This window comes from Leptonychotes weddellii, chromosome X (assembly GCF_054177405.1).
Source record: "Leptonychotes weddellii isolate Sample4059 chromosome X, ASM5417740v2, whole genome shotgun sequence".
NCBI lineage: Eukaryota > Metazoa > Chordata > Mammalia > Carnivora > Phocidae > Leptonychotes > Leptonychotes weddellii.
In genome coordinates, this window is record NC_138385.1 from 1,115,698 (window position 1) to 1,143,366 (window position 27,669).

Below are 27,669 nucleotides of genomic sequence, written 5' to 3' on the forward strand. Positions count from 1 at the left end.
AACAGTGGGTGCTGTACAAACCTTTGCTTCCCCTAAGCCTGGAAGAAGTAGAGATCAAGAGCTGCCTGGCTTTCTGGGTTGTGTATGGAGGGGAAGGGAGGCGGTAGTGTAAAAAGGATTCAAATGGAGGTGGGGGTCCCAGGATCCAGCCATGTGGCCATAGCCTCCTTCGTGACCCCCACCTATGGCACTGGCTTCCATTGTAATGTGTGTGGTAGGGTGGGTTTCCATCCTTGGAGGACAGCCTTGGCCATGAGCTCCAGCACAGCTACCTCACTGGCCTGAATCCATGCTGCTCATCCGTGCTCATCTGTCAAGTGATGAGAAGCCACTGCCCTCCCCAGCAGTGTGGGGGGGGGCGGTGGGGGGCGGTTCCCACCAGAGGGAGCAGCAGGAGACCCTGGCGTTTTTAGGAGATCCCACTGCGGGTCAAGGGGGAAAGGTCATTGCCAGTAGAGGTAGCTAAGGCAGCAGTGAGTGCGTGGAGGCCTGGAGGGCGGTCAGCGTTAACATCGTGGCTGGCTAGCCAAATTCAGTCAGCAGGGACTACCAGCTTCTTTCTCCCTCCCTCTTTTCCTGCCTTCATTCCCCCCTTCCTTCTTTTCTTTTTCTCTTTTACTTTTTATTTTTTTAAAGATTTATTTATTTGAGAGAGAGAGAGAGAGTGTGCGTGTGTGAGAGTGGGGGGGAGGGGCAGAGGGAGAGAGAATCCCAAGCAGACTCCCCGCTGAGCGCAGAGCCCAACCCAGGGCTCCATCCCAGGACCTGAGATCATGACCTGAGCCAACATCAAGAGTCCGTTGATCAACCGACTGAGCCCCCAGGCCCCCCTCTTTTTCTCTTTTAATGAAGTAGAATAAATTTTATTTTATTTAGATTTTATTTATTTATCTGAGAGAGAGAGAGAGAGAGAGCACAGAGGCAGCGGGAGAAGCAGACTCTCCACCGAGCAGGGAACCAGATGCGGGACTCAGTCCCAGGACCCTGAGATCATGACCTGAGCCCAAGGCAGTCGCTTAACCCACTGAGCCAGCCAGGCGCCCCAATGAAATAGAATAGAATAAAAAAATATCAGAGTGCTTTTCAGGTAGTAAGGAAAAGTTTCATTTGGTGAAATGTTTCTTTCTGTTATTTGTGTCGATATGTGCTTGCCTGCGTGAGCCGTCTCCCACCGGCAAGCACACAATACTGGCTCGGGAAAGAAAATGTCGTTCTCCTTGGGGGTTGTGGGCAAAGTGTTACAATGGCACTGCTTTCTGGGACCTTCCCCAAGGAAGTGACATTTGAGCTGAATCTGAAGCTACCATGAAATAGGCCTGTAGAAGAGGAAGAGGGAGCCTGGCAGGGGCAGAGCGTTCACCAGTCCTTGGCTCTTCGTGGCTGCACCTCACCGCGCACTTCCACACTTCGCGACTGCACCTAATCGTGCTCCCGAGCATTCAGGATCTTTGGGCTGCGGGCTCCCAGGCCAGGCCTGGCACGAGCGGGGACCAACTCGGTGGCAGCCAGGATGCTTGCTCTTCGCGGGGCTCGGGTCCCTGCCCCACTGTGGCCTTGCCGGTGGTAGAAGCTCAGGGAACACCTGCAACGGCCTGTTGGCCGTCCCCCACCCCCAGCCCCCGCCACCCCACAGGGCAGAATCCGACTTGCCTGGCCAGCTCAGGCTTGGGGCAGATGCAGGGGGCCACGACTGGGGGCGGCTCCCTGGAGGGAGTGGCCTTTCCCGCTGAGCTGAGATGTGGGCCCCGTAGACCCCGCGGGAGCTTCAGGCGAGCACCCCCACCCCCCGGCGGACCTCGCCGGGCGGTGAGCTCATCGGGGGTGGGGGGGTGGGGGGTGGCGGCGTCGCCAGGCGGCCCAGGCGCTTGAGCTCACGGCGCGCCCCCACTCCCCCCCCTCCCCGCCGGCTCCTGGGCGATTTTACCAATTAAGGCTTTCTCTCCGGGCCGGGCGCGGGGCGGGCGCGGGGCGGGCGCGGGGCGGGGGTGCGGCCAAAAAGAAGGCGGGCAGCGGTGGCCCATTCGCGTGGAGGCGCGCGGCGCTCAGCGGACGCCAGCGGAACCCCGAGGCGCCGGGCGCGGGCGCAAAGGCGAATCCGGCGCCACCCCCGCAGTCGCGGGCCGCCCGCAGGGACAGCAGGTGAGGCCTCCGCGCGAGACGGTCACCGCGCAGCTTGCGGACTGGGAACCGGGGTGACGAAGGAGCAGCTGGGACTCACGAACTTGGGAGTGCGGTGCCCAGGGGCTGCCTTCCCTAGTTTACTTGCGAGTGTGTATCTGTGCCCAGGGTGGTGGGAGCCCTAGGCCACAGGGGTCCCTCAGAGAGAGGGTGCCTTGAGTGTTTGGCAGGACATGGGCCAAGTGGGCACTCAGTGTGCTGGCCACTGCATTATCGTCTGGGGAAGAAGGGCCCCCGACAGCAGGACAGTGTGTGGGCTGAGAGTGAGTGGCCACCTAGAAGAAGGACAATTTGCCGCCAGTATGGCCCCTGGAAAGGCAGCAGTGGGTTCCTCGCTGGCACCAGCTGCCTTGGGCGCGGGGGAGCTGGTTCCGGGGCTGTTGCGCTCCATGGGGGCTGGGGCAGGGGTGTGGCCAGGCACCGAAGGCTAGGGGCTCCTCCTATGGGCCAGATTCCGCGGCTGGGCCCTGTCCCAGGTTGGCTCCGAGCTGGATGTTCACCGCCAGTCAGGATGAGAGCAGCAACATCTCCAGATTCCCTTGCCAGCTGGGTCCCGGAAAAGTAGGTGAAGTCCACTGGCAGGTCCACCTGCATGTGCTCCAGGCCACACGGTCAGGGTGGAAGCTCAGGAAATCAGTGTCCTCACCTGCTGCACCTGGACTTGCCCTTCCAGACCAGGTCTCTTCTCACCGTGCCATTTTGCAGCTTTCTTCACCAGCCGAAGCGCCCCTGTAGGAGGCCTGGCCTGGGGTCTGAGGGCCCGGGGTGGGGTGGGGGGCGGGGTGTGTCTAACATCCAAGAATCTACTCCAAATAAGGGAAAATATGAAAGAGCTGGATTTTGGTTTCCAAGGACTGCCCGATCTGGGGGCTTTGGGATGGGGCGCCATCTGGTGGCCATACTATGTTTCTTGGGGACAAAACCCCTCTACACCCACCTACCTTGTCGCCCCCAAATAGGGAAAGCCTAGGACTGGAAGCCAGGATACCCAGCTTCTGTCCCCCTTTCTGCTGGGGCTGACTACTGATCAGTTACTGTGACTTAGTGTCCCTGGTTTCTGAAGGTTACTGAAGGAACACAGATGACCCAGTCAATGGCACTTTAGTGAAGAGAAAATCAGTTCTTACTGTAATTCTGTCTGTCCTTGGGAACTTGCTTTCCAGTGGGGCAGGGGGACGGACCAGAAATCTCATTTCGTCCTGAATGGGTCCTGTGTAGGGAGAGGTCCGTGTGGGTTCCCTCTTTATGGCTCCTGCTCCCATTTCCACCCCAGTTCCCAGACACCATTGTGTGTTTTGTGCAGGTGTGTCTGAAAGTGGTCAGGAGGGGGAAGAGTGCACACGAGGTGGGCCTCAGACTGGAAAAACCAATGGGGTGACAGGCAGCCCCAAAGTAAGCATGCTGGAGGGCAGGGGAGATGCTGACTGGAACTGCAGCCCCACTGTGGGTAATGCAGACGCCCAGGGCTACTGCAGAGTCAGCCATATTTGGGCATGACATGCTGGCTGACCCGGCCGGGGCTGCCTCTTCCACTGGTCTTTATTAGATAATTTACTGCTAGTCTCAAGTTCAATCTAACAAGCAAGTAGAAGAAAGAGACATGCCTTCCTCGAAAGACGTAAAGAAGGGAACATCCTGCAGAGGGGAGGTAAATAGGACTGGGAGGACTGAGTCCACTTGGGATGAAGCCCTGGTAGGCTGACTTTTCTTGACTGAAGAGGGTGGCAGTGAGCGTCCCCAACACGCCTCTTGCCTCTCTGTGCCTTTGCTGGTTGGTCTCCCCACAGCAGCCTCCCCACTGTCTCCAGAGTTATCTACCAGAAACTTGATTTTGAGTGAATAGCTCCCCATTGCCCTTGCAACCTCCCATGGTTCACCCACATCAGTATCCTGGACCCCTGTCCTTCGGGGCCCCCTCTGCACTGCCACGGGTCCTTGAAGCCCACCCAGACCCAAGTACTCAGAGCCTGCCAAGCCTTACTGGAACTCCTGAGCAGGCCCTCTGGGTCTGGAAGACTCCCTCTCCCGCGCCCCCTGCCAGGCTGCCTCCTGGGGCCATTGGGGGAGGCACTGCAACAGGAGAGGAAACCCCCAGCACCCCGGGTGGATGGCATGGTGGGTCAGGCACACACTCGCTGTCTGCACGCCTCACTGGGCCCTCTGCCAGTGCCCATTGGCACGCCCAGTCCCTTGCAAGACTGCTTGCTCCTGGAGTGCTGGCGGCCTCCTGGCCCAGTGCCCCATTTCTTCCCGGGTGGAGTGGGGAGGGAGGGAGGCGGTGGGGACCGGTGGGATGGCGGGCGCAGGCGGGCGCAGGTGCGCAGGCCAGGGCCGTGTAGAGCGGGAAGGCGGGCCTGGCACCGGGGGTCTGAGGCGGCTGCTTCCCTGGCATGGGGCACGCGCGCAAAGCGCTCGCTCGCGGCGGCGCCGGGCCTGGGAGCCGCGCTCTCCAAGGGCCCGCTCTTGGGGTCGGGTCCCTTCCCGCTGCGGCAGGGGCGGCCGGCCAGGGTGCGGCCGGGGAGCCCCAGGCGCAGGAGTCCGGGGTAGGGAGAGGGCGGCGGGGGCTGCTGGGGCTGCTGGGGCTGCGGGGACGAGTCGGAGACCACGTGACTCAGGGACCAGGAACAACACCCCCCACTCCTCCGCAGGGGCCTTGGAGAAGGAAAGTCCCTTCTATGGCGTGCCTGCTGGAGGCCAAGTGGTCCAGCGCCAGAGGCTGCTCAGCCTTTCCTTGCTGCAGCATTTCCTGCAGTGCTGGTGCAAGGCCACGGGGCTAGGGTGCGCCTTGACCCATTCAGGGCCCAACGACCCTCCCCGGAGCCTTGGGGTTGGGTCCGAACTGCCAGGACTGGGGGCTGAGGGGGGCATTCCGACGGGCGGGGCGGGGCGGGGCGGGTGCGGCCCGAAGCCCCACCCACAACCCCGCCCCACTGTGGCTCCGCCCTCCCTGAACCGGCGCGGCCGCCCCCCCCCCGCCCGCATTTAAAGGGCTCGTTCTCTCCGCAGCACAATCCCCGCTGCCTGCCTCGCCCTGTGAGCGCGGAGGTGCCTGCAACTTTAATTAAAGGGCCGTCCCCTCGCCTAGGCGGCAGCACCGCCCCTCAGCTCCTCGCGTCTCAAAATGAGTAGCTCCCACTCCCGGGCGGGCCAGAGCGCGGCAGGCGCGGCTCCGGGCGGCGGTGCCGACGCGCGAGACGCCGAGATGCCAGCCACCGAGAAGGACCTGGCAGAGGACGCGCCGTGGAAGAAGATCCAGCAGAACACGTTCACGCGCTGGTGCAACGAGCACCTGAAGTGCGTGAGCAAGCGCATCGCCAACCTGCAGACGGACCTGAGCGATGGGCTGCGGCTCATCGCGCTGCTGGAGGTGCTCAGCCAGAAGAAGATGCACCGCAAGCACAACCAGAGGCCCACCTTCCGCCAGATGCAGCTCGAGAACGTGTCCGTGGCGCTCGAGTTCCTGGACCGTGAGAGCATCAAGCTCGTGTCCATCGGTGAGGGCGTGGGTCGCTCCCGTGGCACGGGGAGGTCGAGGTTGAGGGCGGGGGCTCCACGCATCCTCCCCTCTCTCCTGGGCCAGCCCCTCCCAGCTACGTCCCCCCAGCCCCCGCGCTGCCCCCAGGGCCGCCAGGCTCCAACACGCAGGCCTCGAGAACAAAGGCGCGCTGGCAGGCTGGCCGGGCGTGCAGACCGCTACGCGCCCCCGCCCGCCGCACCCCGGCTGGCCCGCGCCCAGGCTGAGCTCACATCCTCCGCAGGCCGCGCCCCCGCCACTGCACCCGCCGTGGGAGAGGGCCTGCGGAAGGCGGGCACTGGCCAGGCTCTGGCCCTGCGCCCAGTGCCCCATCCTTGAGGAGGGGGAAGTCCCGAGCTCTCCACCCACCCCACTCCCTTCAGCAGTTTGGGAAGGGCTCTCTGGCCTTCAGGCGCTCCTGTAGTTCCTAAACGGGGTGTTGGAGCTTGTGAGTCCCATTGTCTAGGGCTCTTGGCTGTTTTGGGCCCTGGGAGATGGGTCCTTCCACTGGAGATGGCTCCAACCCCCAGTTTAGATCTCCCCTCGAGAAACTTCTGGCCAGAGAGGACCATAGCTAGGAAAAGGGTACTTGAGATGAGGTGGCCACTGAAGGGAGCTGGTTTGTAGTCCACTTAAACACCAAGTTACTGTTGAGCTTGGGTCAAACTCTTGCTTCCATGTAGGACTTGCTTTTCTGCATCTAGAATGCACGAGCTGGTTGGGAGGTACTCCAGCGTGCACTGGGCTCACCGCCAACCCAGTGTCCGTGTCACTGGGCTGGTGAGGTTGGCATTGACTGGACCTACTGCAGCATCCCAGGCTCTTCTCAAGATGCAGGCCATTCAGGGACCTGCACCGGAACTGGTGACTCGGGGGTAGTGTGTTCCCGCGGGAGGAGGAGCGCTTTCTTTTCTTTACAGTTCTTCCAGTTGTCCCTAAAGCCATGAGCCTTGCTGAGCCTGCGAGTCTGAGGGACACAGGACTCAGGCGCCCCCAGCCACTCAGAGGGCAGGTCTCCAGGGTCCCACCTCTTTCTTTGGAATGCCAGTTGAGGCTGAGGCCCACCCCTCAGTCCCAGCCTCAGTCTAGCCAAGCTGAGTCATCTCTGAGTCTTGGGTGGGGGGGCAACCGGATGTGGGGAGGCAGGCCACACCCCAGCTGTCTAGGGGGGGTCTCCTCCTCCCTCCTCCCTTCTACTCCTCCTCTAGTGAGCTGGCTGGAGCAGGCCTAGTTCCCAGAGCTTTGCCATATAAGGCAAAAAAATGTTGGAAAGCAGCAGTGATTAGGGGAGGGAGGGGGCAGGCTAGCCCGGGGGCTGGGGAAAGGGGGTGGGATGGGGCGGGGCCATCCAACCAGGCTGTCTCCCAACCCGGGGCCCTGGTTCTCTTCCCTCCCTCTTTTGTCAGGGGGATGAGGAGGGCTTAGGCTGGCCTCCTGTGGACCAGGGGGAGGGCCCAGCCCAACCCACTCAGGCTGATGAGCTTGGCCTTGTGTGTCCCAAGTCACAGTAGGACTCTGGAGGAGGGGGCCTACTAGGAAGCTCTCTGGCTGGTCCTGTGCCCTTGGTCTTCTCTGAACCTTCCAATCACCTCTAGCCTGAGGCCCCTTCTCTACCAGCCCCGCCTGCTATTTGGGGACAGCGCAAGGCAGTAGTGCAGAGCTTGGGACCAGCCGCAGTCTGGGAGCGGGGAGGCTGCTCTGCTTTGAGTGGCTCAGCCAGTCCTCGAGGTCCTGCCTGCTGGATTCAGGCTGCCTACCATTGATGGCCCTTTTGGTGGTGTCCATCCCCTTCTTCCCACCCTCGAGTTGACTCATCAGACAAGTATTTTCTCTTGATTTTGACGGGGGTGGGGGGTGGGGGGGTGCAGGACTCCAGTGGTTCTTAGAAAGCCCTCCCCTTTTCAGGGCCCCACCCTTAGGAAGCTGCGACCCAGAAGTGCCTTGGGTGGGGCCCAGAGCCTGGAGGGGTTGCCATGGTGACAGGGCGCTAGGTGCCCGCCCTAACCACTTCCCCTGTGGTGAGCTTGGCAGCCACCCGCCTGAGGCCCAGTGCCCCGTTAGGTGGTGAGGAGGGCAGGCGGCGGGCGAGCTCTGCTGAGGCAGCAGGACTCAGGGACCCCACCCATGGCTTCTGCCACCCCAGCTCCCAAGCTGGGGCCCTGGGTGCCCCGCCCAGGCTCATCAGTTCTGCCTTTCTCCTTGCTGGCTGAGGGGGTCTCTGGAATGTGTCCTGCCCATCACCCTGGCTGGCACGCAGCTCAACCACTGGCTCCTTTGTCCTCACCCCCACCCTCCCCAGGCCTGCTCCCAGTTTGGGTCTGTGGAGGGTGGGGGCAAACCGAGGAAGTGGGGGTGGGGCTCACATCCTCCACTCAAAGGGTCCTTGCCCAACGCCTCTACTTCCCCTGCCTGCTGCGGCCCTGGGCCCACCCGCCCACCCTGAGGCAACAGTTTTCTTTCCCAACTGCCCCACTGGCCAGCCTTCCTCTTCCTCCACCCCGGCCCCATCCCCCCTCCCCTCCAGGGTCAGGTCAGGGGTCTCCTATCTCGGCCTGCTGGGGCCACACTGCTCCTCCTGCCCAATTCCCTGGAGACCCCCTGGAGCTGGGCAGCTGCAAAGCACCTTTGGGGGAAGGGCCCCTCCAGAGGCCGCCCTGGGCCCTGTCTGCAGCCTGGGTCTGTTGTCTGTCCTTCCTCTGCCGCCCCCCGCCCCACCGTCCAAAGGGCTTCCAGCAACACTCCTCATTGAGCTGTATCGTCACCACGTGTCAATGTGGGGCGTCTCCCCCCTCCCCAGAAGTCTCTTTCATCTCCTTTACCCCCTACAGAGACCCTGAGCAGAGAGGGCAGGACCCGCATGCCACCCCCTCAGGGAGCCTCGGCCTCCTCCCCAGGGACCCCTTGCTGCCACACTCTGCTGCCTGGGAGTGGCCTGAGGCTGCATGCGTGCGCACTCGGGCCCCTGCCTGCTCAGCGCTGCCACTCGCTTTCCTCACAGACAGCAAGGCCATCGTGGATGGGAACCTGAAGCTGATCTTGGGCCTCATCTGGACCCTGATCCTGCACTACTCCATCTCCATGCCCATGTGGGATGAGGAGGAGGATGAGGAAGCCAAGAAGCAGACGCCCAAGCAGCGGCTCCTGGGCTGGATTCAGAATAAGCTGCCACAGCTGCCCATCACCAACTTCAGCCGGGACTGGCAGAGCGGCAGGGCCCTGGGTGCCCTCGTCGACAGCTGTGCCCCAGGTGAGGGGTGAGGGAGTGGGGGGGCGGGGTGGAGGAGACAGCCTGCCAGGGGGCCCTGGGGGCACCTCCCTCCAACTCACAGCCTTCCTTGTGCCGCAGGCCTATGCCCTGACTGGGACTCCTGGGATGCCAGCAAGCCCGTGAACAACGCGAGGGAGGCCATGCAGCAGGCTGATGATTGGCTGGGCATCCCTCAGGTACCCCCTGCCTGCGACCATCTGGGGGCTTGTGGTCCCCGTGGGGAGATGTGTCACATGCCAGGGACTTGACGCTTGGAGGTCACATGGCTTCTGTCTGCCATCTGTGATAGGTGATCACACCCGAGGAAATCGTGGATCCCAATGTGGACGAGCACTCCGTCATGACCTACCTGTCCCAGTTCCCCAAGGCCAAGCTGAAGCCAGGAGCTCCCCTGCGGCCCAAACTAAACCCAAAGAAAGCCCGAGCCTATGGGCCAGGTGAGGAAGTCGGGCAGGGGATGCTCTGCGTGCTGACCTCATCCCTGCAGGACTTGGAGGTCTTGGGAACTCTTCGGTTACATGGGGGCTAGGTTATCAAATGCCCCTTCCGAGTCAAACGAATGGGTCAGGGCTAGTCAAAACTGGCCACTTGGCTAGAAGTTCCCCCCCCCCGAGGCGTCACCACAAGGTGGAGTGTGGTCAGGGAGGCACGACCCGGCCGCGTGACTCAACAGAGACAAAACCCAGCCAGGGTATCGCACAGGAGCTAGGGCTCAGGCAAACCCGAGCGAGAGTGCCAGAAAACAGACCCAGGCCTGTCCCACAGCAAGAATGAAGCTGGGGCACGAGGCCAGGCTCTGTGTGCTGGGCCAGGGTTTGCCTGCCATCAGTTCGCCCGGTTCAGAGCATTCCCGACGGGGTGACGGCAGGGAAAGACGCTGGGCCCGAAGGGGGAGGTGCGCTGGGGTGAGGAGGCAGCCCTACGGGCCGGCTCAGAGCTCCCGGACCCTGCCTGGCAGGCATCGAGCCCACAGGCAACATGGTGAAGAAGCGCGCGGAATTCACTGTGGAGACCAGAAGTGCTGGCCAGGGAGAGGTGCTGGTGTACGTGGAGGACCCAGCCGGCCACCAGGAAGAGGTAGGGCCACCGTCAAGCAGGCGGGCAGGGCACGGCACGGCGGTGCCTCCGTTCAGAGCAGGGCCTCATGTGCTCCTTCCCGCCACAGGCAAAGGTGACTGCCAATAATGACAAGAACCGTACCTTCTCTGTCTGGTACGTCCCCGAAGTGACGGGGACTCACAAGGTGAGCCCTCAGCCCTCAGCCCGAGGGGAGGCTGGTGGGGGAGGCGGTGGCTGGAAGGCCCTGCCCCTGCCCTCACGGTCTGCCCCTCCTGGGCACAGGTCACCGTGCTCTTTGCCGGTCAGCATATCGCCAAGAGTCCCTTCGAGGTGTATGTGGACAAGTCCCAGGGTGATGCGAGCAAAGTGACCGCCCAGGGCCCTGGCCTGGAGCCCAGTGGCAACATCGCCAACAAGACCACCTACTTTGAGATCTTCACAGCAGGTGAGGAGGGCGCTGCTGAGGCTGGCAGGTGTGAGGGGAGAGCGGCGGGGGGCCGGCAGCGGGCCGGGAGCTAAGCTGTGGTTACGCTGTGGCAGGGGCTGGCACGGGCGAGGTGGAAGTTGTGATCCAGGACCCTGCGGGCCAGAAGGGCACCGTGGAGCCTCAGCTGGAGGCCCGGGGCGACAGCACGTACCGCTGCAGCTACCAGCCCACCGCGGAGGGCGTCCACACGGTGCACGTCACCTTTGCCGGCGTGCCCGTCCCTCGAAGCCCCTACACTGTCACTGTTGGCCAAGGTAGGCCGGTCCCAGCCGCCCCCAAGTGGGGGCGCTGTAGACTGGGCCTCCCTCCGGGCGAGACTCACTCCAGCCCTAGCCCCGGCACCCTGGGCCTCTATGCTTCCACTGTCTGGGCTCTCTTTCCTCCCCTGCTGGGGCCCTTCCTCCTCCTCCTCTCGCCCTTCTCCGTCTCTCTTCTCCACGCTTTCACCTTCAGAAGAGCTCGCTCCAGCTGTTTAGAAACCTGCTGCTCTCTGCTCTGCCCACGGGGTCCACGGTACTTGGATCTGTCTTCCTCTGGGAGGGGGCGGGCTGGGCGGGGGGCGGGGGGCTGCTGGCGGCTGGTGTGGAATTGCTGGGAGGAGGCCTGGCCTACAGGTCCTGGGGTCATCGTTCTTTCCTGCATGTCCTTCACCCGTCTTGTGGGACCACGTTTCGAGGGACCGCCAGATTCTGGCGGCCCAGCCCTGTGGGAGGGACGGGTAGGGGTCACCCAGTGCCAGCTCCCAGTGGCTTAGCTGGCCCTTTCCCCGCAGCCTGTAACCCGGGCGCCTGCCGTGCCGTTGGCCGTGGCCTCCAGCCCAAGGGTATGCGGGTGAAGGAGACTGCGGACTTCAAGGTGTACACAAAGGGCGCCGGCAGCGGAGAGCTGAAGGTCACTGTGAAGGGGCCCAGTAAGTTGGGCCACGGCTGGGATGGGTGGTGGCGGCCTCAGGACTGCTGCTGGCCAGGCCTGAGGCCCTCCCTTGTCTTGGGCAGAGGGCGAGGAGCGTGTGAAGCAGAAGGACCTGGGGGATGGCGTCTATGGCTTCGAGTATTACCCCCTGGTCCCCGGCACGTACACTGTCACCATCACGTGGGGTGGCCAGAACATCGGGCGCAGGTGAGGCCCCGGGCAGAGCCCTCAGAGCCCAGGCGGCACGCTTCTCCCCCCGTGCTGGGCCCTCAGCGCTCCCCTGTGCGGCTCTCTTCACAGTCCCTTTGAGGTGAAGGTGGGCACGGAGTGCGGCAACCAGAAGGTGCGGGCCTGGGGCCCCGGGCTGGAAGGCGGAGTCGTGGGCAAGTCGGCCGACTTTGTGGTGGAGGCCATCGGGGATGACGTCGGCACCTTGGGTGAGCTGCAGGCCGTGGCGCGGGCGTCCGGGGGCAGGGGGCAGTGAGGCCCCAGGGTGCTCATGCGACTGGCGGCCGTTGTCAGGCTTCTCGGTGGAGGGCCCATCGCAGGCCAGGATCGAGTGCGATGACAAGGGCGACGGCTCCTGTGACGTGCGCTACTGGCCCCAGGAGGCCGGCGAGTACGCCGTGCACGTGCTGTGCAACAGCGAGGACATCCGCCTCAGCCCCTTCATGGCCGACATCCGCGAGGCGCCGCAGGACTTCCACCCAGACAGGGTAAAGGGCGTGTGCTGCCGGCCCCCTTCTGCCTCTGCCTGGGGACTTGGGGAGGCCTGGCTGTGCTGGTGGCCCCAACCGCGTGTTCCTGCCACTCTGGGTCCTTGGGGGCCTTGCACTTGGTCCCCTGAGATCGGGGGGGGGGGCATCTCTCATCAGGTGAAGGCACGTGGGCCTGGACTGGAGAAGACGGGCGTGGCTGTCAATAAGCCGGCAGAGTTCACGGTGGACGCCAAGCATGGTGGGAAGGCCAGTCTCCGGGTCCAAGTCCAGGTGGGGTGCCCACCCGTGGTGGGGTTGGTGCGCGGGTGCCCAGGCCCGGGCCCTCATCAGCGGTCTGCTCGTCCTTGCCCACTTCGCAGGACAACGAGGGATGCCCCGTGGAGGCGGCAGTCAAGGACAACGGCAATGGCACTTACAGCTGCTCGTACGTGCCCAGGAAGCCGGTGAAGCACACGGCCATGGTGTCCTGGGGCGGCGTCAGCATTCCCAACAGCCCCTTCCGGGTGAGCAGCCCCGTAGCCCATCTCCCTCGGGTGCCCGATCCAGCTCCGTTAGGTAGACCTCCCAGACTGTACAGATCCCCCGTCCCAGGTGTACAACTCGATGGTTTTGAGTACATTCAGGGGTGTGCGGCAAGGATCACAGCCAAAGGTTAGGCTGTCTTCGTCATCCGGAAAAGAAAGCCTCTACCCCGCACGCCCCCTCCCCCAGGCCCGAGCAAGCCCACTCCGGATGGCTGCCGTGGATGCGTGTGCACGCAGTACGTGGCCTTCGTATCGGGTTGCTGTCACTCAGCAGCACGTTTCATCGTGGCTCCCCCGTACCATAGCACGAGTCCACGCTTCCCGCCTCTTCACGCCCGAGGAATAGCCTGTGGTGTGGATGGGCCCCATGGGTTTTTCGCCGTTTGGCCGCTGTGAATAACACCACCGTGAACGTTCGAGGACGAGCGCTTGTGGGGATGAGCGATCTCCTCTTCCCCGGCGTGTCGGTACCTCGGGGTAGGCTTGCTGTGCCAGGTGGCCACTTGGTGTTTAATCATTTGAAGAACCACGAAACTACTTCCTGAGGTGGCTGTACCATTTAGTGTGCCTGTTGGCCATGCGTGAAAAAGCCCTGGGCCTCCTCCACGCTGCTCATGCCCTTGCACTTGCCCCTGCGCCCTGCAGGTAAACGTGGGAGCCGGTAGCCACCCGAACAAGGTCAAGGTGTATGGCCCAGGAGTAGCCAAGACAGGGCTCAAGGCTCATGAGCCAACCTACTTCACTGTGGATTGCACCGAGGCCGGCCAGGGTAAGGGCAAGGGCCTGCCCCAGGCAGGTGGGCGAGCGGGCGAGGCGTCCGGATGCGATCCCAGCCTCTGCTCCCACCCCCCGCTGCAGGGGACGTCAGCATCGGCATCAAGTGTGCCCCTGGCGTGGTCGGCCCCACTGAGGCCGACATCGACTTTGACATCATCCGTAACGACAACGACACCTTCACAGTGAAGTACACACCGCGCGGGGCTGGCAGCTACACCATCATGGTCCTCTTTGCTGACCAGGTGGGTGCTGTGCTCCCGGCCCCTAACGGTGCTGCGTGTGGGGGCACTGCTGTCCCCTGAGCCCTACTCCTCCCACCCCCTGCAGGCCACGCCCACCAGCCCCATCCGGGTCAAGGTGGAGCCCTCCCATGATGCCAGCAAGGTGAAGGCTGAGGGCCCTGGCCTCAGTCGCACTGGTGAGGATGAGCAGCACCCTGTGGGGCAGTCGGGGCCACAAGGAGGCCTGGGGCAAGGTGCCCTTACATGGCCACCGTGTTTCCTCAGGTGTTGAGCTTGGCAAACCCACCCACTTCACGGTCAATGCCAAAGCTGCTGGCAAAGGCAAGCTGGACGTCCAGTTCTCAGGGCTGGCCAAGGGGGACGCAGTGCGCGATGTGGACATCATTGACCACCACGACAACACCTACACGGTCAAGTACACTCCCGTGCAGCAGGTAGTTACCCGGACCTCCCAACAGCTGCACTCCTCAACTAACCTACCGAGCGTGTGGGCTTCCTCGAGTGGTGGGCTAGGTGGGCTGCTCCAGAGGGCTTCCCACGCACTCTCGATTCCCCGCTGGGAGAGAGCCAGCTTGGAAGGCTGGGGGCGGGAGAGCAAAGCCAGTGTTTCTCTCACCCTCCCCCCGTGCCCAAGTGGGGAAGACACAGGCCGGGGGGACCAAGGTCCTGACTCCTGACTCTGCCTTTCTGTGCCCTCTCTAGGGTCCAGTGGGCATCAATGTCACTTACGGAGGGGATCCCATCCCCAAGAGCCCCTTCTCGGTGGGGGTGTCTCCAAGCCTAGACCTCAGCAAGATCAAGGTGTCTGGCCTGGGAGAGAGTAAGTAACCAGAGCCCTGTCCCAGTCACTGAGGATGCCCCAGGGGCCGCCTCGGCTGGATGCCATAGTTCTCTCCCTGGTTCTGTCATCTCAACAGAGGTGGATGTCGGCAAAGATCAGGAGTTCACAGTCAAATCGAAGGGTGCTGGTGGCCAAGGCAAAGTGGCATCCAAGATCACGGGCCCCTCGGGCACAGTAGTGCCCTGCAAGGTGGAGCCAGGCCTGGGGGCTGACAACAGCGTGGTGCGCTTTGTGCCCCGGGAGGAGGGGCCCTATGAGGTCGAGGTGACTTACGACGGGGTGCCTGTGCCTGGCAGCCCCTTTCCTGTGGAGGCCCTGCCCCCCACCAAGCCTAGCAAGGTAATTGGGGTATGGGGGCCCCCCCATCTTCTCCAGGCTCACCCTCCCCCGTCCTCATTTTTGTCCTCATGACCAGTGGCCCTGCCCAGACCCCTAGCTGGTGGGGGAGCAGGTGGACGGGAGGTCAGGCTGGGGGTCAGGGCTCAGGGAGGTGACACGGGTTTGGCTCCTGACCTGTCCCTCTTCCCTCAGGTGAAGGCGTTTGGGCCAGGGCTGCAGGGGGGCAGCGCGGGCTCCCCTGCGCGCTTCACCATCGACACCAAGGGTGCCGGCATGGGCGGCCTGGGCCTGACAGTGGAGGGCCCCTGCGAGGCCCAGCTTGAGTGCCTGGACAACGGGGATGGCACATGCTCTGTGTCCTATGTGCCCACCGAACCCGGGGACTACAACATCAACATCCTCTTCGCTGATACCCATATCCCCGGCTCCCCGTTCAAGGCCCACGTGGTTCCCTGCTTCGACGCATCCAAAGTCAAGTGCTCAGGCCCCGGCTTGGAGCGGGCCACGGCCGGGGAGGCGGGCCAGTTCCACGTAGACTGCTCAAGCGCAGGCAGCGCGGAGCTGACCATCGAAATCTGCTCTGAGGCGGGGCTGCCGGCCGAGGTGCACATCCAGGACCACGGTGATGGCACGCACACCATCACCTACATCCCGCTTTGCCCTGGGGCCTACACTGTCACCATCAAGTACGGTGGCCAGCCTGTGCCCAACTTCCCCAGCAAGCTGCAGGTGGAGCCTGCGGTAGACACGTCGGGCATCCAGTGCTATGGGCCTGGGATCGAGGGCCAAGGTGAGGCCCCACCGCGGCCCCTGGGGGCAGAGGGAAGCCAGCGTCCCGCGGGCCCCTGGAGCCCCATGCCTCCTCCCCATGCCCGCCCCTGCAGGTGTCTTCCGAGAGGCTACCACTGAGTTCAGTGTGGATGCCCGCGCTCTGACTCAGACCGGAGGGCCCCACGTCAAGGCTCGTGTGGCCAACCCCTCGGGCAACCTGACCGAGACCTACGTGCAGGACTGTGGCGACGGCACCTACAAAGTGGAGTACACGCCGTATGAGGAGGGTAGGCGCTGGGGCTCCCAAGGGCCGGGCCTTGAGACACAGGGCAGCCTGGGCTCCTCCTGAGCCAGCCTGCCCTCCTCCAGGACTCCACTCCGTGGACGTGACCTATGATGGCAGCCCCGTGCCCAGCAGCCCGTTCCAGGTGCCTGTGACCGAGGGCTGTGACCCTTCCCGAGTGCGTGTCCACGGGCCAGGTATCCAAAGCGGCACCACCAACAAGCCCAACAAGTTCACCGTGGAGACCAGGTGAGCAAGTGCCTGAGACGCAGGGGCTGCGATGGGCCTTGGGACCGCAGGAAATAATGGGCTATCCATTTGGACCAGGGGAGCTGGCACTGGGGGCCTGGGCCTGGCTGTCGAGGGCCCCTCCGAGGCCAAGATGTCCTGCATGGACAACAAGGACGGCAGCTGTTCGGTCGAGTATACCCCCTACGAGGCTGGCACCTACAGCCTTAACGTCACCTACGGTGGCCACCAAGTCCCAGGTGAGGAGGCGAGGCAGCTAGGGCTGGTCTGGGGCCATTTGCCAGCCCTCGGCTCTCGCACACAGCTGCCATCCGTGTTCCCTCCGCAGGCAGTCCTTTCAAGGTCCCCGTGCATGATGTGACAGATGCATCCAAAGTCAAGTGCTCTGGGCCTGGCCTGAGCCCTGGCATGGTCCGGGCCAACCTCCCTCAGTCCTTCCAAGTAGACACGAGCAAGGCTGGCGTGGCCCCACTGCAGGTCAAAGTGCAGGGGCCCAAAGGTGAGTGTTCATGTGCCTGGGAGTGGGCGGTCAGGAGAGCACAGTCCTCTTGGGAGGCTAGCGCAGGAGACCGGAGGCGCAGCGCTCAGAGGTTGGGACAGGTATTCAGGTAGTTCATGGAGGAGCCTCGGGTGACAGTGAAGCCAGTGCCCAGGGACAGAGGACCACCAGGAGGTAGAACAGACGGGACTTGGCCACTGGGCAGATGTGGCAGGAGGGAGGGTGGGCAAGGCTCCAAGATGGCACCCAGATTAGTGTCTGGTGTCACAGGGGCTCAGGACCATTCCTAGGGATGGGCAGGCGAGGGCAAAGCAAGGTCTAGGCCTGGGGTGGGGGCTGAGCTGGGTGGTCCAGTATGGTGGGGCTGGGGGACCCGGGAAACTGGCTGAGTCTCTCTCTGGGACTGGGACCAGGCCTGGTGGAGCCTGTGGACGTCGTGGACAACGCTGATGGCACCCAGACCGTAAACTACGTGCCCAGCCGGGAGGGGCCCTATAGCATCTCAGTGCTGTACGGGGAGGAAGAGGTGCCCCGCAGGTAAGAGGCAGGGCCTCCTGCCTGTGGGAAGGTTACCAGGGCTGAGCACCAAAAGCCCTCCTGACCATTCTTGTATCACCCCGGCCCAACAGCCCCTTCAAGGTCAAGGTGCTGCCTACGCATGATGCCAGCAAGGTGAAGGCCAGTGGCCCCGGGCTCAATACTACTGGTGTGCCCGCCAGCCTGCCCGTGGAGTTCACCATTGATGCGAAGGACGCGGGAGAGGGCCTGCTGGCTGTGCAGATCACGGTGAGCTGGCTGCCGGGGTGGCTGCCCGGCTCTGCCGGATTGCGGCTCCAGGCACCGAGAAGGCGGGGGCCGAGAGGGGCCTAGGCCAACGCGGCGTGCGGTATAGGGTGTGCGACTAGGGTGAGTGGACCAGTCCGGGGCTGTGGTCTCCCTTAGGAGCTGTGCCAGGGAGGCCAGGTCCCAGGCCTCTAGGATGGTGGTGACAGGCACAGGCCTCCCCGTGTGCACGCTTGTTCACTGCTGATCTTGGTGCCTCAACCGGCCCACCTGTAATGTTCTCGTGGGTCACGTAGGAGGACGGGACCTTGATCTTCCAGGGGGAGCTCCCGCTAGCACAGGAGCAGGCGCTGGGGCGGAGGCCGGGAGCCAAGGTGGTCATGGCGATAAAGCAGGATGGGCATCACCAACCTCCCCGGCCCCCTGCCTGTCATGGGGGCGGGGGGATGCGCGTGGGGCATTTGGGACTTCCCTTCTGGATCCTGGCCGTGGCCAAGGAAAGGACTGACGACGCCGGGCGGTTGAGTGACTCAGAGGCCGTCCCTGCAGCCGTGGTCCCTGGTGTTTGTTCCTCCTGAGGGTCTGAGGTAACCCTGGGCCTCCGCTGTGCTCTGCCGCATAGGACCCTGAGGGCAAGCCCAAGAAGACGCACATCCAAGACAACCACGATGGCACGTACACGGTGGCTTATGTGCCAGACGTGACGGGCCGCTACACCATCCTGATCAAGTACGGTGGTGACGAGATCCCCTTCTCCCCGTACCGCGTCCGGGCCGTGCCCACCGGAGACGCCAGCAAGTGCACGGTCACAGGTGAGCCAGGCTGCCGGCGGCCGCGGCGCTCCGCACGGGGCTGGGGTGCGCCTGTGTGCAAGGGCTCGCTGCTTGGGGCGGCGTGTGGGAGTGGGGGCCACTCCCTTGAGTGACTCACCTGACCTTTCTCCTTGCTCTCTGCCCTCTCACCTCAGTGTCAATCGGAGGTCACGGGCTAGGTAAGCTGCTTGCTGGGGCCACTCCCAATGCCCCTCCTGCCCAGAGGGCAGCTTCCTTTTCCTCTTCCGTGCCGATTCCCAGGACAGTTCCAGCTGCAGCTCTTGGCAGGGACAGGGGGGGAAGCTGGAGGGATAGTGCCCAGGGAGGCCTCCAGAGCAGAGCGTGAGTGCTCCGGCCCTCCCTCTCTCTGGGCCTCCGTTTCCCCATCTGAGACGTCGGGTTGCAGCTGAGAGCTTTGGGGTGAGGTGCATCCTGAGAAGCACCCCACTGGGGGCTCTGGGGTCTGGGGATCTTGGCACCCTGGGGAAGCCCCGGGGGCGGGCAGCAGGCCCTGCCTTCTCACTTCCTCCTTCCGTGGCAAGGGCTCCTGCACGGGCTGAGGGGACAGGGGGTCTCCCCTCAGCAGTGGGAGTCCCCCGGCCCTGGCCAGATCCACAGACCTCCATCCCCATCTCCCAGGGGCGTCTGGGCCCCAGGCTGGGGGAGGTTCGGACTGCATGAGCGGGTGGGGCGGGTAGTGCAAGAGCAGCAGCGTCCGACTGCTTGGGCGGGTAGCAGGGCAGGGCCCAGCCCAGCCTCAGAGCCCCAAAGTGCACTCGGCGGCCTGCCCGCCCTCCCTGCCTCCCTCCCTCCCCCTGCCCCCCACCCCCCTCCCCCAGCAGTGACGTTATTTAGGCATGGAGGTTCTCCTGCTTGGGCATGGGAGGGGAGCTCTAGCCCCAGCCAGGGACACCAGGGACGCCAGTAAGAGGTGACAGTTGACCTGGGAGCCTCTGGAGGCTGCAGGCCTGGAGCTTGGGTGAGGTGGCCAGGACAGGATTTGGAGGGTGGCTAGAGTCTCGGGACGAGGGCCCAATGGCTTGGTAGAATAGGCTCCAGGATCTGAGAGGACAGGCATGTGTGCCTAGGGCAGGGGAACAGGGCCATGGGGACAGGGGCACGGCCAAGACTTGGCCAAAGGAGTGGTCTCAGTTTACCTGGCCACTGTGTGCAGAATGGAGGCAAAGAGCCCAGTAGGGGAGCCGAAGTCACCTCTGGATCAGTCATAGTGGTGGCTTGGACCAGGTTGGTGGCGATGCGGCTTGAGTGGGGAGCCAACTTGGGAGGCGTAGTCTGAGGACGGAGCAGCCAAGACCCGCTGATGCACTAGGCACCGGGCGGGCCAAGTGAGCAGCCGCCGACTGGGCGGTGGTCCAGATCATGAGCTGGGCAGGACAGGTGTGGCTGTGAGGCGAAGCCTCCCAGGGCAGGGCGGGCAGCAGGTGGCCAGGTCTAGAGCTTAAGTGAGCCATGGAAGGCCAGCACGGAGCCTAGCACCGCAGGAGCCCTCGGCCAGGGGTTTAAGCCCCTTAAACAGCCCTTGAGTGGGCTCGGTGGGTCACATCAAGCACTCTCACTGCCAGGCCTCGCAGCCCACGGCCCCCCAGGCCTTCACGGCTGAGCTCAAACCATAACGTCACTGCCCCCCCCTCCCCTCGGGCACTCTGGGGCCCTAGAGGCTGCTCAGCTGCTCTGCCCTTGCAACCTAGTGGCGGTGGCTGTGGCTTGGGCCTCCCGTCCCTCTTTCCCCTGGTGCTGCCCCCCGCCTGCTGTGCGTGCTGCTTGGGCGCTAACCCCCCGCGGCCTCCCTGCTTCCCCGCTCCCGGCTCCCTGCCTGCGCCGGGCCGCACCCGGCCGCCCCTCCCCACCAGCCTCCGGTTGAGCGAGTGTTCTCAGTTGTCAGGAAACTCCAGTTTCGCCTTCAGGCCTGGGGGGTGGGAGGCAACTGTCACAACCCCCCCCCCCCCACGCTGCAGCAGGACTCTGCCTCACCGCATCTGCACACGGCACTGGGGTCCAGGGCCAGACTGCAGGGACGAAGGCTGCTGTGCACCCAGCCAGGGTGCTGGTATTGGTCCACAGCACTGGCTGAGGCCAAGTTGGCAGGGGAAGTGGCGGCAAACACTCGTGTCCGGACGGTAGCGGCGGCCTCATGGGCCTCCGGGCCCCTTCCTTTCTCCCAGACACCTGTGTGCCCCCATCAGGCCTGTCTCATGTAGGGCTATCCCCAAGACAGGACTCCCTGGCTTGAGGCAGCTCAGGGGAACCTTTCCTGCCTTCTGAGAAACCACTCACCGATCCAGCTTGGGGCGGGGGGCGGGGGAGGCCTGGCTGCGCTTGGTGGTGGCAATAAGAAGCCTGGGCGGGTGGCAGGCAGATGGGAGCAGCTCAAGTGCCGAGCTCACACACTGGCCCCCCCTTTGGGGACCTGCCCTGCCCCACCAGGTGCTGGCATTGGCCCCACCATCCAGATTGGGGAGGAGACGGTGATCACTGTTGACACCAAGGCAGCAGGCAAAGGGAAGGTGACCTGCACCGTGTGCACGCCCGACGGCTCCGAGGTGGACGTGGATGTGGTGGAGAACGAGGATGGCACCTTTGACATCTTCTACACAGCCCCCCAGCCGGGCAAATATGTCATCTGCGTGCGCTTTGGTGGCGAGCACGTGCCCAACAGCCCTTTCCAAGTGACGGTCAGGAGGGGCCAGGGTTGAGGGGTCTGGGTGGAGCCTGCCCTGTCCCTGCCCTGTGTGACACCAGAATCTGCAACTCTTTTGTGTTGCTCTGCAGGCTCTAGCCGGGGATCAGCCCACAGCACAGCCCCCGCTTCGGCCTCAGCAACTGGCCCCGTCTTACACGTATGCCCAGGGTGGCCAGCAGACCTGGGTACGGCCTCAGCTGCCTCGTCCTGGCTCTCCTGGCCCGAGGGGACACTTGGGGGCTGGCCAGCGGGGTGTCCTGTGAGGCCCCATCCTGCTGTGTGAGGACGGACCCCTGGGACTCCCTCCCCTCCTACGGCCCCTCACTTGGGCCTTCTGTCTCCACTGCAGGCCCCAGAGAGACCCCTAATGGGTGTCAATGGGCTGGATGTGACCAGCTTAAGGCCCTTCGACCTTGTCATCCCCTTCACCATCAAGAAAGGCGAAATCACGGGTGAGTGGGAACAGGAAGGAGCTTGGGAGCCAGAGAGGCGAGGGTTTGCCAGCAGGTGCCCTGACCCTGGCCCCACTGCTCTGCAGGGGAGGTGAGGATGCCCTCGGGCAAGGTGGCACAGCCAGCCATCACCGACAACAAGGACGGCACCGTGACTGTCCGCTATGCCCCCAGTGAGGCTGGCCTGCACGAGATGGACATCCGCTACGATCACATGCACATCCCAGGTGCGCCTCGCAGTGGCCTGAGTTCGGGGGGCGGGGAGCCTGGGGAGGTGACACCAGGCCCCATTCCACATGGCCCCTTTTCCTGCTTCAGGAAGCCCCCTGCAGTTCTATGTGGATTACGTCAACTGCGGCCACGTCACAGCCTATGGGCCTGGCCTCACCCATGGAGTGGTGAACAAGCCTGCTGTCTTCACCGTGAATACCAAGGATGCGGGAGAGGGTGAGCGGCAGCTCTACTCTTAGCCTGCCTGCGTGCTGAGGGACGCCCGCCCTCATCCAGTAGAAAGCTGGGCACAAGGGAGATGCTCCCTGAATGCGGCTCCCCACCCTGCCGCCCTGGCCTCTGCTTGCCTGCTGGGTCTCTTTCCCCGCCAGCGCACTGCTCCCATCCTCACCCATGACTCTCTCTAGGGGGCTTGTCCCTGGCCATCGAGGGCCCATCCAAAGCAGAAATCAGCTGCACTGACAACCAAGATGGGACCTGCAGCGTGTCCTACCTGCCCGTGCTGCCTGGGGATTACAGCATCCTGGTCAAGTACAACGAGCAGCACATCCCGGGCAGCCCCTTCACCGCCAGGGTCACAGGTGGGTGGCACTGGGAGCACTGACAAAAGCGGGCAGGTGGCAGGGTGGGCACAGTCTCCCTCCGCACCTGGACATGAAGTGACTGTCCCCTGGCAGGTGACGACTCAATGCGCATGTCCCACCTGAAGGTGGGCTCTGCTGCTGACATCCCCATCAATATCTCCGAGACGGACCTCAGCCTGCTGACAGCCACGGTCGTGCCACCCTCGGGCCGGGAGGAGCCCTGTCTGCTGAAGCGACTGCGCAATGGCCACGTGGGTAAGAGGTTGAGGGGCAGGGCCTTCTGGAAAGGAAGGAGGCTGTGAGGGGAGGGCATGCCTTTCCCCAGCTGACAGCCCCGCCCTGTGCCCAGGGATCTCGTTCGTGCCCAAGGAGACAGGGGAGCACCTGGTGCATGTGAAGAAGAATGGCCAGCACGTGGCGAGCAGCCCCATCCCAGTGGTGATCAGCCAGTCGGAGATTGGGGATGCCAGCCGCGTGCGGGTCTCAGGCCAGGGCCTCCATGAAGGCCACACGTTTGAGCCTGCAGAGTTTATCATTGACACCCGTGATGCAGGTAGGTGGTGGTGGCCTACCAGCTGGGGCAAGAGCCCTGTGCTTGGCCCTCCTGGCTCAGCGGCGTCCCTTCCACAGGCTATGGCGGGCTTAGCTTGTCCATTGAGGGCCCCAGCAAGGTGGACATCAACACAGAGGACCTAGAGGATGGCACATGCAGGGTCACCTACTGCCCCACAGAGCCTGGCAACTACATCATCAACATCAAGTTCGCTGACCAGCACGTGCCTGGTGAGTGTGGTCACCATGACCGAGCTGCCCCCACCCCTGTGCCGGCAGAAACGTAACCTGTACGATGTGCGGGCTGTGCTCTCTTCCTGCAGGCAGCCCCTTCTCTGTGAAGGTAACAGGAGAGGGCCGGGTGAAAGAGAGCATCACACGCCGGCGACGGGCCCCTTCGGTGGCCAATGTTGGCAGTCATTGCGACCTCAGCCTGAAGATCCCTGGTAGGAGCTGTAGGGAGCCAGGGAGGGGCCGTGGGGAGTCCTGGGCACCAGCCCCAGGTGGCCCAAAGCAGAGGGGTGGGGCGCAGGACTCTTGCTCACCAGGCTGTCCCCCTACCTGCAGAAATTAGCATCCAGGACATGACAGCCCAGGTAACCAGCCCATCAGGCAAGAGCCACGAGGCCGAGATTGTGGAAGGGGAGAACCACACCTACTGCATCCGCTTTGTGCCTGCCGAGATGGGCATGCACACAGTCAGCGTCAAGTACAAGGGCCAGCACGTGCCTGGGAGCCCCTTCCAGTTCACTGTGGGGCCCCTGGGGGAAGGGGGAGCCCACAAAGTCCGTGCTGGAGGCCCTGGCCTGGAGAGGGCTGAAGCCGGAGTGCCAGGTACGCCTGCTGCTTGCGAGGCTTTTGCTCTTCTGGGCTGGGGTGGGTTTGAGGAAGTAGTTAGCAGCCATGTTGCCGTCAGCCATGCTTGGAGGGGACTGAAGCTGGAATAGCGGCCCTCTCTGAGGACACCCTGTTTTCCCACAGCTGAATTTAGCATCTGGACCAGGGAAGCTGGTGCTGGGGGCCTGGCCATTGCTGTTGAGGGCCCCAGCAAGGCTGAGATCTCCTTTGAGGACCGCAAGGACGGCTCCTGCGGTGTGGCTTATGTGGTCCAGGAGCCAGGTACCGAGAGCTTGGCTGGGGTCGGGGGAAGTGGCCCCTGGGTGTGGACAGCTCCACCTTGCTCCCACCTTCCACCCTGAGGTCCCAGGGCCACCCGGGCTGTTTGTGGGAAGTGGGAGGTGTAAACACGGACAAACAGGAGCCTTCCAGCATGCCCTCTGTGCTCTCTCCCTGCCCAGGTGACTACGAGGTCTCGGTCAAGTTCAACGAGGAACACATCCCCGACAGCCCCTTCGTAGTACCTGTGGCTTCTCCGTCTGGCGATGCCCGCCGCCTTACTGTTTCTAGTCTTCAGGTGAGGCACTGAGAGAAACCGCCTGCCTGGGGCTCCTGGGCCCGGCCAGACCAGAGCCGCTGCACAGAGCAGGCCTTGACCCTGTGTCGAGGGACCCGCCCAGCCCAGCTCGGGGCACCGGGCCTCTGCTCTGGCTGCCGGGCCTCTGCTCTGGCCGGGTGCAGCCCATGCTTGGGGTTGGCAGAAGCACCCCTGCCGCTGTGTGGAGTTTTTCTCGTGTCTCAGGTCTAAAGGCTTTGAACAGGGCTGAGGTTTAAAGAGGGATAGCCTGCCAGGGCTGAGTGCTGCCCACAGCGCAGGGCTGCCGTCCGCTCCTGCTGCCTGTGTGTATGATCGCAGAGTGTGGATCTGGGGGTGGGGGCGTGTGCATGTAGCTTACCGGTCCCCAAGAATCAGTGGCTCTCCCTCTTTAAACCAAATTGGACGCCAGATGGGTAAGTGTAACCCCAGGGGCCTTCCTGCTGCTCGGGCCCTGCTCTCCCGTGCCGCAGCCACCCTGTCTAACAACATCTGCTGTGCTTCCAGGAGTCAGGGCTAAAGGTCAACCAGCCAGCCTCTTTTGCAGTCAGCCTGAATGGGGCCAAGGGGGCGATCGATGCTAAGGTGCACAGCCCCTCGGGAGCCCTGGAGGAGTGCTATGTCACAGAGATCGACCAAGGTGAGGCCCTGTCCCTGCCCGGGCCACCCACCCATCTTCCCTGGCCCTGCTGGGAGCAGCGGGCCTGCCCAGCTGGCTGGAAGCAGACAGAGTACAAAAGGAAGGTACAGATTCCATAAGCAGGGCCCAAACGCTGGGGCTCCCTCAGCCAGACGACCCTTCCCCCATTCGTGACCCAAGCCCTTGGCCGGGGGGCGGGGAGGTTCTGGCTCAGAAGCCACAGCTGCTAGGAAGGAGAAAGCCTGCTGCAGGCAGTGCGATGCAGTCTCCTGAAGGAGACACCCGAAGTCTAGCCACGGGGCTGGCCCACTCCTTAGCCAGGGCCGTGCTGGCACTTACCAGATAGGTCTGAGGCAGCCTGGAGGTGAGAAGAGCCAGTTCAGCCGATTCCACTAGTCTCACAGCTGGTCCTGCCCCTCCACAGCCACGTGACCTCAAGTTCCTGTTGCCTCGGTGCCCCTGTTCACATGCGGAGGCTAAGGCCTTCGTGGTAACCTGTTTAGGGAGGCAGAGAGGCAAGGCAAGTGTTTTGCTCGTAGATTTCCGTCCAAATGAGCACCAACAGTGAGCTGCTTGGGCATCTCAGGCTTCAGGAGGTCTGGGGTGCGGGCTGTGTGTGCCCAGGGTGGTCCCTGGAAGAAGTGACCTGCTGGACCGGTGGGCAGGGGAACCTCCTCACAGATGCCACTTGCCCGGTTTTGGAGGGACCTCAGGCCCACGGCGTGCCCCTCTGTTCCTCAGATAAGTATGCTGTACGCTTCATCCCGCGGGAGAATGGTGTCTACCTGATTGACGTCAAGTTCAATGGCACCCACATTCCTGGGAGCCCCTTCAAGATCCGAGTTGGGGAGCCTGGGCATGGAGGGGACCCAGGCCTGGTGTCCGCCTATGGAGCTGGCCTAGAAGGTGGGGTCACAGGTAGGTCAGCAGATGCAGCTTCCAGTGTGTGGACACGGCTGCTGGGGCCCTTCCCCCAAGTTCTCAGTGACAACAGGAGGCGTGCAGAGGTGACAAAGCTATGCCGGGGGGTGGGGGGTGGGAGTCACGGGCTGGGGCAACAGTCCAGGCCAGCTCTTCCTGACCTCCCACGCCCGCAGGGAGCCCAGCTGAGTTTATCGTGAACACGAGCAACGCTGGAGCGGGTGCCCTGTCAGTAACCATCGATGGGCCCTCCAAGGTGAAGATGGATTGCCAGGAGTGCCCTGAGGGCTACCGTGTCACTTATACTCCCATGGCACCTGGCAGCTACCTCATCTCCATCAAGTATGGTGGCCCCTACCACATTGGGGGCAGCCCCTTCAAGGCCAAAGTCACAGGTGAGTCTTGCACCAGACTGCTGGTGCCCAGCCCAATGCCTTGCCCTCCGGCCATCTCTTAGCGCCCTAACCAGCTCTGCCCTGCAGGTCCCCGTCTCGTCAGCAACCACAGCCTCCATGAGACATCGTCCGTGTTTGTGGACTCCCTGACCAAGACTGCCAGTGCCCCCCAGCATGGGGCCCTGGCAGGTTCCACTGATGCCAGCAAGGTGCTGGCCAAGGGCCTGGGGCTGAGCAAGGCCTACGTGGGCCAAAAGAGCAGCTTCACGGTGGACTGCAGCAAAGCAGGTGGGTGCCCCGGGCCCCGCCCCCGCCCCTCCAAAAGACAAGGCCGGAGAGAAGACGGGATGACCAGTGCCTGGGAACATGGGAAGAAGGGGGTTAGGTGGGGCCGGAGTGCCCTTGCGGGCATGCTGGTCACTTCTAAAGCCACTTCCCCTCTGGGCTCCCTGCCATCTTTACCCTTCAGGAAAGTGGCTTGGGAGGAGCTGGACTTTCCTACACTGGCCTAGGGAGCAAGGGTGCTGGCAACTCTTTAGGAAGGGCTGTCACCCCGCAACAGATGGGGGCGGCATGGGGAGGAAACGAAGACACAAAGAGGGGTCAGCGTATTCTCCGCTGAAGGGAGGAGACTTGGGGCTTAGAACTGAGGCCTCTTGCCCACCAGGCAACAACATGCTGCTGGTAGGGGTGCATGGCCCCCGGACACCCTGCGAGGAGATCCTGGTGAAGCATGTGGGCAGCCGGCTCTACAGTGTGTCTTACCTGCTCAAGGACAAGGGAGAGTACACGCTGGTGGTCAAGTGGGGCGATGAGCACATCCCAGGCAGCCCCTACCGTGTCCTGGTCCCCTGAGTTCTGCCTCTGCCAGCTGGCAGCTCCCAGGATGAGACGTGCCCCACACCCATCCCCCAACCTGAGCAGCCCCCTGGTCTCCTCAGCCCCAGAGCCCCGGCCGGCCCTGGCCGCCCCATCACTGCAGCCACCCCAGCCCTGCGTTGCACTCACCTGCCTCCACTTGGGTAAAGGAGAGAGGCGAGCAGAGGTAGCCCTTTGGTGGCTCTGCCTATCTTCTTTGGTTCTGGGAGGGGTGAGGGATGGGGTACTATGCACAACCACCCGCTAGTTCTCTTCCCTAGCCGAGAAGAATAAAGTTCTGCTTCCATTCTCCTGAGGTGGCTCTAGCTTTCTTTCTTTTTTTTTTTTTTTTTAAAGATTTTATTTATTTATTTGACAGAGACACAGCGAGAGAGGGAACACAAGCAGGGGGAGTGGGAGAGGGAGAAGCAGGCCTCCCGCCGAGCAGGGAGCCCAATGCGGGACTCGATCCCGGGACTCCAGGATCATGACCCGAGCTGAAGGCAGACGCCCAACGACTGAGCCACCCAGGCGCCCGGCTCTAGCTTTCTTGCAAGGGTGCCATCTAGATCTCCAGACCCGGCACCCAGGGGCTCCTGCTTTTCCCCACCCATGCACGCCCCCCCCCAACTCCCACCAGCCCACT

At 63.3% G+C, this 27,669-nt stretch overlaps 1 protein-coding gene across 2 annotated transcripts; it reads left to right on the forward strand.

Annotated features, from left to right (window-relative positions):
- The first annotated feature begins 1,981 nt into the window (after positions 1 to 1,981).
- Positions 1,982 to 27,339, forward strand: FLNA (filamin A). Of its 2 annotated transcripts, XM_081808028.1 has the most exons (48): positions 1,982 to 2,139; positions 5,185 to 5,672; positions 8,691 to 8,939; positions 9,039 to 9,136; positions 9,250 to 9,397; positions 9,919 to 10,037; positions 10,126 to 10,203; positions 10,302 to 10,464; positions 10,560 to 10,760; positions 11,279 to 11,416; positions 11,502 to 11,625; positions 11,719 to 11,855; positions 11,941 to 12,134; positions 12,294 to 12,407; positions 12,497 to 12,640; positions 13,307 to 13,430; positions 13,520 to 13,680; positions 13,766 to 13,856; positions 13,945 to 14,114; positions 14,383 to 14,500; positions 14,598 to 14,860; positions 15,053 to 15,650; positions 15,745 to 15,918; positions 16,001 to 16,163; positions 16,242 to 16,402; positions 16,492 to 16,662; positions 17,076 to 17,199; positions 17,292 to 17,448; positions 18,068 to 18,257; positions 18,413 to 18,436; positions 20,703 to 20,950; positions 21,048 to 21,143; positions 21,308 to 21,410; positions 21,497 to 21,637; positions 21,729 to 21,857; positions 22,049 to 22,222; positions 22,319 to 22,480; positions 22,575 to 22,778; positions 22,856 to 23,008; positions 23,101 to 23,223; positions 23,345 to 23,611; positions 23,759 to 23,896; positions 24,076 to 24,191; positions 24,717 to 24,849; positions 25,591 to 25,767; positions 25,947 to 26,165; positions 26,253 to 26,453; positions 26,833 to 27,339. In XM_081808028.1, the coding sequence occupies exons 2-48, from the start codon at positions 5,300 to 5,302 to the stop codon at positions 27,018 to 27,020; spliced, it is 7,941 nt and encodes a 2,646-aa protein (XP_081664154.1). In that variant the 5' UTR covers positions 1,982 to 2,139; positions 5,185 to 5,299; the 3' UTR covers positions 27,021 to 27,339. The 2 variants fall into 2 exon arrangements, with proteins under 2 accessions (XP_081664154.1, XP_081664155.1); XM_081808029.1 differs by lacking the exon at positions 18,413 to 18,436.
- The last annotated feature ends 330 nt before the right edge of the window (positions 27,340 to 27,669 follow it).